The sequence below is a fragment of the Sus scrofa genome, chromosome 13 (assembly GCF_000003025.6).
Source record: "Sus scrofa isolate TJ Tabasco breed Duroc chromosome 13, Sscrofa11.1, whole genome shotgun sequence".
Taxonomy (NCBI): domain Eukaryota; kingdom Metazoa; phylum Chordata; class Mammalia; order Artiodactyla; family Suidae; genus Sus; species Sus scrofa.
Window position 1 is genome coordinate 147231660 of NC_010455.5, and position 14054 is coordinate 147245713.

The following is a 14054-nucleotide window of genomic DNA, read 5'->3' on the forward strand; positions in this document are numbered from 1 at the left end:
GGATTGGATAATCCTCTGTGGTCCAGCTTGACTCAGACTAAATTATTCTGTAACATCAAAGTTATGCATTTATCAGATACTTGTTGAATAGCTATGCTGTGCCAGGCTCCGGTGATAAAAAGAGTATTTGGCCTGTGTTTCCAGAAAACCCAGATTTAACATAGGCTTACTTTGGAAGGGCCTGGAAGTTTACCTCCTGATACAACATGGGCAAGACAGTAGGTTTTTTTTTTTATATCTACTTTCTTCCTATGATAGGGACAAAGGTTCTGAATCATGAAAAACTGTGCTATGTAGTAATAATAATAACTTTATGGAGTGCTTTCATTATGCAAGGCAGTCATCTCAAATGTTTACAATCCTTATCTCAAATCTCTATGATAATAACAAGTATAATTTTTGTTTCACAGAAGACAGAGACCCAAATTCACCTAGTTAATGTTGGAATTCACACCCATGCAGGTTGGCTCCAGATCCCACGAAAATCCTTAGGAAAAAGGCTGCCTGGGCTATTACAATAGCTGAATCAACCTGCAGTATTTTTCTGGATCTGGAGATAGATACCTTCAATAATTCATTCCGAATTTGTGTTGTGCCACTTCTAACATGAGAGGTTGGACTAGATGATCCCTAAGGTATCTGCCAGCTTTCACATTCCATGATTTACTGAGTTCCCATTGAGGGGGTAGTTCCAGGACATGTCCAGCCTTCTCTCTCTAGCTTATGCTGATTATGCTCAGTCAGCACCCCCATCTATCTCAGGTTGCTGTTGTAAGTCCGGACAGCTTTGATGCAAGAAACTGAATTTTGTTATCCTTAAGTTAGATTCCAACTTTTTTTTTTTCTTTCTGAGAATATATAGGCAAACATGACCTAATTTTAAGTAATGCTCACTCAGTAAAATAGTTTCTGGGAATCACAAAGAGTTTATGTAGTTGTTTTTTTTTTAAGGGCCACACCTGAGGTATGGAAGTTCCCAGGCTAGTGGTTGAATGGGAGCTGAAGCTGCCAGCCTACGCCAGAGCCACAGCAATGTGGGATCTGAGCTGAATCTGCAACCTACACCACAGCTCACAGAAATGCTGGATACTTCACCCACTGAGTGAGGCCAGGGATTGAATCCACATCCTCCTGGATACTAGTTGGGGTCATTACCACTGAGCCATGATGGGAACTCCTATGTAGATTCCTGATGACCACAAAGCAGGCCTCCTTCTGGTGGAAAATTACCCTTATTACTCAGATCAGATGCTCTAACATGTGATTCCCCTTGGTTTCTTGTGTTGAGTACAGTGTTTCTGACTTTCTCTCCAGTTGTGTAGTGAACAGGAACCAGCTTTGTCCCAGAGGCAGGGAAGGGAGCCTAAGATATGTGTGGTGAGGCTTGGACATTTCCAATAAAAAGAATGATGTTAAGGGAGTTTCCTGGTGGTCTAGTGGTTAGGGGATGTGAGCTTTCACCACCAAGGCTGGGGTTCAATCCCTGGTCTGGGAACTGAGATCCCACATCAAACTGCTGCCCGCCATAGGCCAAATAATAATAATAATAATAATAAAAACCAAAAAAACAGAGAAATGATGTTAAGAAGAAATCCTCATGGAAGTAAAAGTGGTTGTTTTGTGGGTGAGAACCTCAAAACATCAGCAGAGGTCCTACTGCAGGAGAGAGTTTATAAATCAATGAGCCCCCAGCCTGATTTCCCCAGAGCTCCCCTGAATTTTCTCAGGCTCCCTATCCTGTGGACAGTGGGAAAAAAAAAAACGCTTTATACGTTATATACTTCCTATTTTTTCTTCAACAGCAATATTATGAGGTGCCTATAGCCATGAAGTCCGTGTTTGATTTGATTGATACTTTCCAGTCCCGAATCAAAGACATGGAAAAGCAGAAGAAGGAGGGCATTGTTTGCAAGGAAGATAAGAAGCAGTCACTGGAGAACTTCCTATCCAGGTACATCACCTTTGCAGACCCCAAGGCGGCAGATGGGAGTGTGTCCTGAGTGAGCTAATGAAACCACAAAGAAATACAAAGCAGACACGCATGCCAAGTGACCTTCCCTGGTGAGAGGTCTGTCATGGTACTCTGGCCACTAGTCTTGTCCTCTTGGAAGTGGCTCTGGTTGTAAGGCTGGCTGGGGTCAGCGCCAAGCTTGAGTTTTGATTTGATAGCTTTGTTTCTGTTTTTGCTGCACTTGTGGCAGGTAGAAGTTCCAGGGCTGGGAATCAGACCTGAGCCACAGCAGCAACCAGAGCCACGGCAGTGACAACACTGGATCCTTAACCTGCTGTGCCATCAAGGAACTCCTTGGTGGCTTTGGATAGGTCTTTTCTCCCTTTTATGCTCTTTTTCGAGGGGCACAGATATAGAATTCTGACTTTTTATGGGGGTTAATTTATTCAGCTCATCAATTTAGAGGGCTCTGTATACAGTACTTTTATTTTACATTTTTATTGGGCCTCTTTTAGTTCCAATTAGGATTTGGAACACTGTGCTTCAGTTTCTGCTTTCTTCAACTCTTCAGAGATCAAAAATTCCACTAAGACCTGACAAGGAGAAAGCCTCTTGCCCCAGCTCCCTGATTGCTCAGAAAAGCATGGTTTATTGAAAACCATTGTAGAGAAACTCTGGTACATACACAAAAAAGGGTGTGGAAAAGAAATCAATTTTCTTCCCTTCTCTATCCCTTCCCCCATGTTGAATAAAAATTTTACGAATCTTTGGGACCTTAAGAGGTGCAAAGCTGAAGAAAATTTCACCCACAACATCAAGACTTCCGTGATTAGTAAATGGATAATCTGAATTCCTGTAGATTCAGGAGGCTTGGGTCTCTTGAGGGAGAACATCATGATGTATAAATAGCATAGGACTTCACCATTCATCCAGGTTTTCAGCTTGCAGTTTCCTAGGTATGTTGCCCCTCTGTGTTTCAATCAACCTGCCTTAAAAAAATCTCTCACTCATGAGAATAACGATAGCAAGTAGTCTTACCTCCATCTCAGGGCTGCCATAATCATCTTTTGTGTGCTGACCTCTATGCCAAGCACTTCATATTCCCTTCAGAGTCAAATCTTCAGAACAGTCCCATGAACTAAGTACTATAACTGTTGTTGATGTTATAAAGACATTTGGCCCTAATGGAGATTAAATAATTTTCTTTCATCACTGAGCTAGTTCAGTTCTAGAATTTAGTGTTCCCAGAATAATCTGGCTCCCAAAGTCCATGTTCTTAGTCTAACACTTTTTGAAAATATAAATGTGAATTTATTTTTAGTGTGAACCCAGAGGACCAGAGTTTGAAGTGAAGAAAGATACTCCTAAAACCACAGATTTCAGAGCTGAAACTAACCTGAGGTTCTTCCTTCATCCAAATTTTCAGGGCAGTGCAGATATCTGGAAAGGAGATAAAAGATGCATGTCTCCATAAGGACTCAAAGCAGTCTTCAGGCTGAGAAAGGGCTCTAGGGCTCTCCTGGGCAAATGGCTTCTTGTCCAGTCCTGGGGGCAGCAACTTCTAGTCCAAGGTCATCCTTGAACATGGCGTTGATTTAGAAGATTGATGATAAGAGCTTGTTCTTGCCCTTCAGGTATTTTTCCCCTCCCCCACCCTCCCCTTCCTTTCTCTTTACTTCTTTACCTTTCTCTCTACTTCTTTACCTTTCTCTCCTTTTTTTCAGACAGGAAAGATTCTTTAGAAGTTTGCTTTTGATTTTAACAATTAGTGTTAAATATATCCAAGTTATAAATTCAAGACCTTAGTTTTCTCTTAAACTTTTAAGTTAGGCTTTTAAATCTTATCATTCTCTTCATAATCTAGCAAATTTTAACTGTCACTTTTAAAGAGCTTTGAATGTTTGGTCTCACTTATAAACAGTAATTAAACAACATCATTATGTCAAACAGCCATTTTACATTTAATATATTTCTTTCAATTGCTTGAAATAAGCAAACAAAGCTTTTCTGAGTAAAATGATCCATAAGTTTAATAAGTTAATCTTATAAATACAATGAATCTAAAGTTTTCTGAGCTGTTCCAATAATTGCCTATGCTTAGTAAGATTTCAACCTAAAACCATACATCTAAACCAATTACTCAATTACACTTTTAAGGTTATCATTTTATTAAGCCAAATTCTTTAGTTTTATAAGAACATAAATTAAAGAAAACCAGGATCCTTCTTACAAATGTATATTATTACCATGATTTTGATTCTTTGCAAACTTCCTCTTCTTAATTCTAAATCTTCCAGGACTAAAAGATGCATTCTTTCTGAACCAACTCGTTAAATTCAGAAACCCTGATTTTTAAAGCAGTTACCATCCAGTTCATTGATATTATTTATAACCAAGGATTTGGCCAGCCATGAGACCTGCAACTACAGACATTCTGAGGGATTATTCTCACCATTTCCAGATAGAATGTCTTTTTATAATCACAGCGTTATGGGTTTCAAAACTTGGAAGGGAGAGCTGACATTATCTCACTTTGTTCACTCACAAAGCTTGCAATGCTCATTCAAGTTGGTCACTGATTTGGATTTGCATTTTTGATGCTACATTTTGCATCTAAAGTCTTTTGAACTGCATAAGCATAGAGCCATATGATAATATGTAAATGTATCTTCCTTCTAATGTAAGAGCCTTATGGGCTTTTATATTTATTACTATTTCAGGAACATATATTTCTTATGGCTCTTCAGAATGGCATATGGTTATAATTTAGATGTCCTATAGCTATATATGACTTGTCACAATTCATGAAATCATTGTGCTGATAATTATCATAGATCATAAAAATTTAAATGAAATAGTGTATTACTAAAAGGCATGAGCAAGACAGCCCTGACGTTGATTCCTGGTTTCTCCACTTATTAGCTGTGTGACCTTGGGATAATTGCTTTAATCTCTTTGGGCTTTAGTTTTTTCGTTTGCAAAATGGGAATAATAAGTTTATCTATTTTTAAGATTGTTATGAAAGGCAAATTCAATATTAAAGGTAATAACAGTCTAGAACCTAACACAAAGCAAGTCATCAATAAATGCTGGCTATTAGTAGTATTAGGACCAGTTATTCAGGTCCTAGTTAGAGAACTTTCTCATCAAAGTAGAGCTAAGAGGAGATTTAATAAATACCTTCAGAATTGAAACCTAGGCAAAGGGGACTAAAAAAAAAAATTTTTCCCCATAAATAACAATTCTATAAATAAACTGGTGTCCAAATGGGAATTTTCCTTCAAATTTGCTGAGTTGTTGGTGGGTCTATACAGCCTGGTTTCAGCTGACCAAACTCTGAGCCCGTCTAGCCTTTAGCAACACTCATCTGGTTCAGGCTATAATTACCTTTCTCTGAGACAGAAGCCCCAAAGAGTGGGCGAATGCATACTAATTTGGGAGCGCCAGTTATGAGAAGCAAACACATGCATAGCTTGTAGAATTTTTATTTACTGACAAGCTTAAGTGTCAGAAAAACAATCTGTCCAAAATCAGTGTCTGGGTCACATTCACATCTCTTGTTACTTCCCATAGAAGGTGGTTCCTTTGGTGCTGTGAGCTGGGGCCCTCTATTTTACTGTGAAGGACTGTGGGATAAGAATCATTACTTAGGGGAAATGACCTTCTCTTGGTTGTGTCTGTGAAGGGAGTCTCCCACCCCATGCCTCTCCAATCCGACAGTATTCAGTGGTGCATACAGGTAAACAAGCCAAAATATACCTCACCCAAAATAGCTCCCTCCAGGATACCCCGTAGCCCTGTGTGGGGCCAGGAAGGCTGGCCTGGTGTGGGTGCTGGCTGGGGGGCCAGGGCTGGTCTGGCATGCTTCCTAAGGAAACAGGGAAAACACAGGAGACCGTTTCTGTGATCCGATGCAGTCGATGCTCTCTTTCCCAGGAAACCTCGGATGGTCACAGACTCTTCTCTCCCCTCCTTTGTGCCAAACATATTCATCTTCCTATTCTCAGTGGAGATTTCAGTTTTTCTTTCCCTTTGAAGGAAAACAAGCAGGGGAAGCTAATGTAATGTCACAGCAAGCAATTCTTGGCAAGCCTAGCTACAGGCGCCCATTCAGAGGTTGGATTTCATCAGACTATCATTTTCTCTCATTCACCCAAACCACTATTCCCCCAAGAGGCCATTTTCTTTGGGACTGAAAACTCTCATGTTCTCTCCGAGGCTAGAAGGGGCACAGGGAGAGAAACCATGAATAAAACCAACTGGCTTCCAGCTCGGTGAGTGCACTAACACCCCACCATCACCAGCACTGAAGGCAGAAAGCAAAACCCCTTCTCCAAGTGAAGGTGGAACTCGAGACAAAGGCACTCAGCTGGCCCTTGGGTTCACACCCTCTCTCCTTCACTTCCTCTTATGGGCCCTGACAGCACCAGCCAAGCATCGGCCCCTCTGAGTGGGGTGGACTAGGGAGAGAACTGAACCAGGGGTCAGAGAAATCTGTCTTTCGGTACCACCTCAGATTTGCTAGTTAGCAAGTTTTGTTATCTGTAAAGTGGGGAAAACAAGCCATACCCTCACTGAACTCTGGTGGGGAACAAATATTGTGTAGATGAAAGTGAGCTATAAAATGATGCATAAGAGTTCCCTGGTGGTCTAGTGGTTAAGGATCCAGCATTGTCACTGCTGTGGCTTGGGCCAGATCCCTGCCTGGGGAACTTTTGTATGTCCCAGGCTCAGCCATAAAAAGAAAAAAAAAATTTACACGCAAACATAAGGGTTAAATCGATTATCATATGGTGTCATGGTAGATAATGTCCAAGGTCTGTTAGTGGAAATTATCCAACTGTAGGACAAAGTTTTCGATCTAGAAGCCTACAGATAAAGACATGGTCTGTATTCATGCCATCAAACAGATGACTTATATAGATGGTTCTTAGAGTTTAATTCTTATAACATCTCTTTGAATAGATGCTCTTTTTGATTCTAGAGATAAGGGGAAAAAATGTGACTTAGACAAATTGAGTGTGACATGCTCAAGGAAACCAAAAAGTAGCAGTGACAAAATGTGGACTCAGGTTTCTCAGCTACAAGACAAAAGCTCTTTCCCCTGCCCTACTGTGTTGGAGCTGTAAGAGCAGAAAAGTTTACTATATATATATATATTCTAAAATTCTATGGCTCTAGGTTTAGCTCACTTTTATTCCACAGAGGTACTCCATAAGTGGTGGTTCTTACCATCATTTTAGAACTAGTTTTTGCTTCTGGAAGAACCACTGGCTACTGAGAAAAGTACATAGGGCTTTGTTTTCCCAGGAACCCTCCTTGACCCTCTGAGACACTTTCCCATTTTCTTTCTTCCTGTCACTGTCATCTACTTACAATTCAATTCTTTTTTGTTGTTGTTGTTGCTGCTATTTCCTGTCCTTATATTCATTTCTTGACTCCCCGACTCCCTGCCAAACCCTAGGGAACTCTACCAGAACTTGAGTTTCCTTCAGTTCTCTTCTGATTCCCTTATTTCTGCTAATATAATTTACTGTACAATATAGGCCAGTTTTCATTGCATCTGAGAGCTTCATCTCTCCCTGAATGACCTCATCAGGCATGGTGACCAGACTCATGCCTGACACATTATGCAAATGCCACCCTACCAGACTGTGAAGTTACAAGAGAAAAAGTACAAGAAATGTGGTAATGCAGCTTAATATCAGGCTTTGAGAAGCTATGACATATTTCTAAGGGCAACTGTTTTTTTATTCTGGGCCCAGGAAAAAAAATGACAGCCAAAGTTACTCTGCTTTTCCATAGTGGCATCTATTGTTTGAAGCAGTAATTGTAGCTTTCTGCCTCTTTTCCAGGTTCCGATGGAGGAGGCGGTTGCTGGTGATCTCCGCTCCTAATGATGAAGACTGGGCCTATTCACAGCAGCTCTCTGCCCTCAGTGGTCAGGCATGCAATTTTGGTGAGTGGGAAGCCTCGTCATCACTGCTTTCCCATACCACTCTCTTCCCGGTCAGTTCTAAAGTGGGACATAGAGGCTTAGGTCATCCAAATATTCCCCAGGCCAGACTGTAGATTCCCAGACTCTTACTCAGTTATATTGAGTAGAAAGTTGCTTTCAGACTGGAGCCTTAGTCAACTGGAGTCTGTTTCTCTTTTCTCTCAATATTCTTCCCTCTCAGGTTCTTTACTGAAGCATTTGAAAATACCTGCTGCTTTACCTTCAGTGATCTGTATTAAGTATATTGTTTGCTTTTAAAAAACATATCTCAAGACCATAAAACTCAACTATCATCATTTACTTAGGTAATACTTAGGTACCAACACTGAGTACTTCTCCATAGATTAAATGTCTTTTGTAAAACACAAATGTTTTTGGGAATTAATGTATGAATTAAAGCATACTATACTATATTGCCACTCCCTTAGAAAGGATTTTGATCTACAACTGGACACCAAAAAGACAGAAAGATCTGTTAAAAAAACAAAAAAGAAAACAACAAAAACTTATATTTGAAGACAAACCATTCAAAGAGAAACATAGTTTATTATTACTATTATTATTTGTAATGAATTACTCAGTGTTTTGTAAATGCTTTCCTTACCAAACATTATTATCCTAGTGGCCTGAAAGAGCTAATATTATTTTGAATATGGACATATGGAAAGGAATGCAAATACACAGAACTTATTACCAAGTTCAGTGGTGAACCAAAGAGACAATGGCAAATTTCAAAAGTGGAAATCACAACTGAAATTTAATTTAATTTAAGAAACACCTCTGCAGAGGAAGAATTTTGAGAGAGTTATTAGAAGAGAGATAAAGTAGCTAGGGGTCACAGATTTAAAAAATCATAATTAGAACCTAGGTAAAGCACGATTATTTTGATGCCTTTATTAGGGAGAAGAATCATTTACTAGTTTTAAAGCTGTGTTTGACCTATAAAAGGTAGGGGAGTGGGTATAAATTTTGTAAAGTATTAACAGGGCCAGGGCCCTTGTTATGACCCAGTATCTGTAAATTATAAATACGTTTCAAGTTTTTTTTTTGTTGTTGTTGTTGTTTTTTTGTTTTGTTTTTTTTTGGCTTTTTAGGGTTGCACTTGCAACATATGGAAGTTCCCAGGCTAAGGGGTGAATCAGACCTGCAGGTGCCAGCCTACACTAGAGCCACAGCAACCCCAGATCCCGGACCCACTGAGCAAGGCCAGGGATTGAACCCGCATCCTCATGTATATTAGTTGGATTCATTTCCACTGCGCCACGGCAGGAACTCCCAATGCATTTCAATTTTAAGGTGTGAAATAATAACTCAAAGGAAGGCAGGAAAACAAGCTCATAACAGAAGAACAATTAGAAAATTTGTGAGTTTTTATTTACACTCCTATCATGAAAGTTAATGCTTTAAGAATTTATATCAACATACGTAAGATTTGATTGTGCCAGTGTTAAGAATAATTTATTTATAGCCACAAATAGTGCTGGTTAAGATGGAAGTTCTTAGAGCAGTTAATAACCCTTCACAGTAAGAGTCAATAAAATCATGGTTTGTTAATTTTCCAAAGATGTCTTTGCAGTAGCTATTAAGTGGAGTTTAATCTTGAATCTCTGCACACAGACCCTAAGTTAAAACTCTTGTAATAGACAGGAAATGTGAACAGGAATAACTAAATTCATGATCTTCTCTTTTGAAAACGTGACTCAACAACATGTAGAACAAAAAAATGCTTCACTTCTCTGGGAGAAGATAAAGGGCACAGCATTGGTTTGGAAGAGCATTTTGCCTGGATTTCAGCTCTTCCTTAAAAGAGCCCTTCATGGTGGCTTTCAATTTTCTCCCCTGGACAACACCCTCAACATTCATCTGTAGTAGTTCCAAGTTACTACTGTCCCTAGGCTCGGATTTTGTCCAAAACCATGAAATCTTGATAGGATGAACTGACAGCCCCCCTGTACTTCTGTGTTCTTTCTCCTGAATTTTTTATGTGTGCTTCATCTTCAAAAGAATTCCAACAAGCTACCAAGGCATGACCTTCTCTCCTTTCCTGAAACTTTAGCTGAGGGTGGGAAGCAAGCTGTCCCTGCCTAAGCACTGCCCCTTTGAGTCATCCAAATAAGTGATGAGAACCCACCCTTTAAGCTGACAAACTTTTGTGTGGGGAAGCCAAAAGGATTTCTTAAACAATCACAATGGCTGGGGTGTGTAGTCTTTTCTTTGAGAGAAAGTTAAATTCTCCACATAAGCTGTTAATACTTTGGGCATGATTTTTTTTCTAGAATGCTAATTGGCTTAGATCTCAGCTATTTTACAGTTCCAATGGTTTTGTTTTTGTTTTGTCATTTAGTAGGGTGAGAATCACAGTTTAAGAGCAAGTTCTTTTTCAATCTATAAAAACAAAACAAAACTACATCTGACCCTATTGCTAATCCTAAAATCTGTAATTGGTCTTTTTCAAGGTTTTTTAAGTAAATACTTTTCTTAAGGAAAAACTTTATCAAGTGAATTATTTCACCTAATCAGATTATGTACTACATTCTTTTTAAACTTACAGACATCCAGTCTTCGGAAGTGAAAGAAGACTTATGGATTCTATGGCTTTCTTTTTTCTCCTAGGTCTGCGCCACATAACCATACTGAAGCTTTTAGGTGTCGGAGAGGAAGTAGGGGGAGTTTTAGAACTGTTCCCGATTAATGGTAAAGTGTTGTTACTTTAAAACAGTATAAATCACTGATAAGTTCAGTTAAATTATATTAAGCTGCATGTAAGCAGTGGGTGTACCCCTCACATGAAGAAAGTTCACTAAACCCTCCCTTCTCATGTATTTGCCTGTGTGTGTGTGTGTGTGTGTGTGAACAGCATGCATGTAGAAGGGGAAGGGGAGCACAGGCGCTAATATTATTTTTTAATGAAAAATTATTCCTAAATGATGGCAAAAATATCCGTTTTCTTAACTAATATATGTAATTCTTTTTTGTATGGGACATTATTGGTTTATAAGCATTTTCATCTATGTTTATCTCATTTATTTATTTATTTTTATTTTTATTTTTGTCTTTTTGCCTTTTCTAGGGCTACTCCTGCAGCATATGGAGGTTCCCAGGCTAGGGGTCAAAATCAGAGCCGTAGCCTACACCACAGCAACAGCAAGGCCAGATCCAAAATGTTACTCCTGTAACATTTTTTAAAAATGTTACAGGAGTTCCCGTTGTGGCCCAGTGGTTAACGAATCCAACTAGGAACCATGAGGTTTTGGGTTCGATCCCTGGCCTCGCTCAGTGAGTTAAGGATCCAGTGTTGCCATGAGCTGTGGTGGAGGTTGCAGATGTGGCTCGGATCCCGCGTTGCTGTGGTTCTGGCGTAGGCCAGCAGCTACAGCTCTGATTAGACCCCTAGCCTGGGAACCTCCATATGCTGCAAGAGTGGCTCTAGAAAAGGCAAAAAGACAAAAAAGACCAAAAAAAAAAAAAAAAAAATCGCTGGCACAAACGCTGGACAGAGCAGATGCCCAGAAAATGTCAGCACCCTTCCCCAGTTCCCTTTCTTCTTTTCACTAATCATAATAGTTTAAATACACTCATCTAGCTCTTAGGTAATTGGCATTTTTCACCTTTGGCAATGAAATAAGATTTTTGTTATAAAGATAACAGAAACAAAAGGAAAACTTGTAATTGCCAAGAAGAAACTAAGCTAACTGGATATAAACTTACAAACAATACAATCTTCGTTAGTGACAGATTTTAAAGAAGTTGATCTTGCCAGGATTAAATGAAGGGACTGGCCATATATATATATATATATATATATATATATATATATATATATATAAAGTGTGTGTGTGTGTGTATGTGTGTATTTAGTTGTTTGTGGGTTTTTTGTTTTTTTTTTCCAGGGCTGCACTTGTGGCGTATGGAAGTTCCTAGGCTAGGGGTTGAATGGAAGCTGCAGCTGCTGGCCTATACCAGAGCCACAGCAACGGCAGACCGGAGCCACATCTGCAACTATGCCGTAGCTCTTGGCAATGCATCCTTAACCCACTGGGTGAGACCAGGGATCGAACTAGCATCCTCATGGATGCTAGTCGGGTTTGTAACTGGCTGAGCCACAATAGGAACTCCCAGGACTGGCTTTATATTTTGTAGCACTCCTATAAAGAGACGTTATGTGCCCTGAAGTTTGACAGTAATAAGGTTGCAGAATAGCAGGGATATTTCATTTCTAGTAGAAAAATCAGCAAACTTTCCTTTTTTTTTTCTTTTTAGGGCAACAGTTGTGGCATATGGAGGCTTCCAGGCCAGGGGTCTAATCGAAGCTACAGGCTGTCAGCTGATGCCAGAGCCACAGCAATGCCAGATCTGAGCCATGTCTTCAATCTACACCACAACTCATGGCAATCCCGGATCCTTAACCCACTGAGCGAGGCCAGGGATCGCAACCTCATGGTTCCTAGTCAGATTCGTTTCCACTGCACCATGATGGGAACTCCGCCAAACTTCTTTAATTAGATTTTTGAGCTAAAGAGAACAGAGTCCCGGGTCCTCTCTTTATTCTCACAGTGATTTTTTTTTTTCTCACTCTGATGCTTTGCTGAGTGTTGCTTCTTTAATCCACTAACAATTTTTCTAATCCTATTCTAGGGAGCTCTGTTGTGGAGCGAGAAGACGTACCAGCCCATTTGGTGAAAGACATACGTAACTATTTTCAAGTGAGCCCAGAGTACTTCTCCATGCTTCTAGTTGGAAAAGATGGAAATGTGAAATCCTGGTATCCTTCTCCAATGTGGTCCATGGTGATTGTGTACGATTTAATTGATTCAATGCAACTCCGGAGGCAAGAAATGGCCATTCAGCAGTCACTGGGAATGCGCTGCCCAGAAGATGAGTATGCAGGCTATGGTTACCATAGTTACCATCAAGGATACCAGGATGGTTACCAGGATGACTACCGTCATCATGAGAGTTACCACCATGGATACCCTTACTGAACAGAAACATGTAACCTTAGCCCCAGCCAATTTTCCTTGCAGCTGTTAAAGCCACATGTGGCCAGCTATGTAAAGGAAAGTTCTTCCACACTGCCTACATTCCCTGCCTTTTTCTTTCAGTGTTCTTCCAAGATGAAATAAATAGCAAACTTTTGCCTATTGATAAGTTTTTATTGAAGCCTTTAATCATAAAGACTTTTAAAAGAATTGTTTCTCTAACTGGAGGGGATCTGCTGCTGAATAATGGTAATGAAAATGGATATTTTCCTTTTCTTAATATGGTGGCCATGATTTGGAATACAAAATTCTATAGACTATATCTCTCTTTTACTTTTTTTTTTTTTTTGTCTTTTTGCCTTTTCTAGAGCCACTCCTGCAGCATATGGAGGTTCCCAGGCTAGGGGTCTAATGGGAGCTGTAGCTGCCAGCCTACACCACAGCCACATGGGATCTGAGCCGCGTCTGTGACCTACACCACAGCTCACGGCAATGCCGGATCCTTAACCCACTGATTGAGGCCAGGGATCGAACCCAAAACCTCATGGTTCCTAGTCAGATTCGTTAACCACTGCGCCACGATGGGAACTCCTCTTTTACTTTTTTTTTAGTATGAAGTGGTAAGTGAAATCTATGATGGTTAAAGAAAATTAATGATCACAGCACAGATGTTTCAGGTGAACATCTGAGCAGATGGAACAGACAGAGCAGATAGTTTTTTAACCCTTTTTTTCTATATATTTTTTTTCTTTTCTCTTTTTCTGCCACAACCATGGCATATGGAAGTTCCAGGCCAGGGATCAAATCCAAGCTGCAGCAGTGACCTACATTACAGCTAAGGCTATGCTGGATCCTTAGCCCACTGTGCCAGGCTGGGGATTGAATTGGTGCTGCCACAGGGACAAGCTGGATCATTAACCCACTGCCCCACAGTGGGAACTCTTTAACTCTTTTTGAAATGCCAGTCTAAAAATGATTAAGATGGCTCTGCTTTATACTGTGTTTCCTTCCTGACGCTTGATACCACAGGAGTCCAGTGACATTGGCTACCAAAGCCAAAGAAGTACTAAACTCAGCTTTGTTATCTTAGCCACTTCCTGCCCTGTTGCTGTTACCTTTAGTGTCT

At 40.1% G+C, this 14054-nt stretch overlaps 1 protein-coding gene across 1 annotated transcript in view; it reads left to right on the forward strand.

The window, feature by feature from the left end:
* Positions 1 to 13094, forward strand: part of CCDC80 (coiled-coil domain containing 80) — a 41421-nt gene extending 28327 nt beyond the window's left edge. The window contains exons 5-8 of the mRNA XM_003132680.4: positions 1803 to 1951; positions 7807 to 7910; positions 10563 to 10643; positions 12585 to 13094. Coding sequence (XP_003132728.1) covers positions 1803 to 1951; positions 7807 to 7910; positions 10563 to 10643; positions 12585 to 12931 — 681 coding nt within the window. The 3' untranslated portion in view covers positions 12932 to 13094. The remainder of the gene's footprint in view (positions 1 to 1802; positions 1952 to 7806; positions 7911 to 10562; positions 10644 to 12584) is intronic.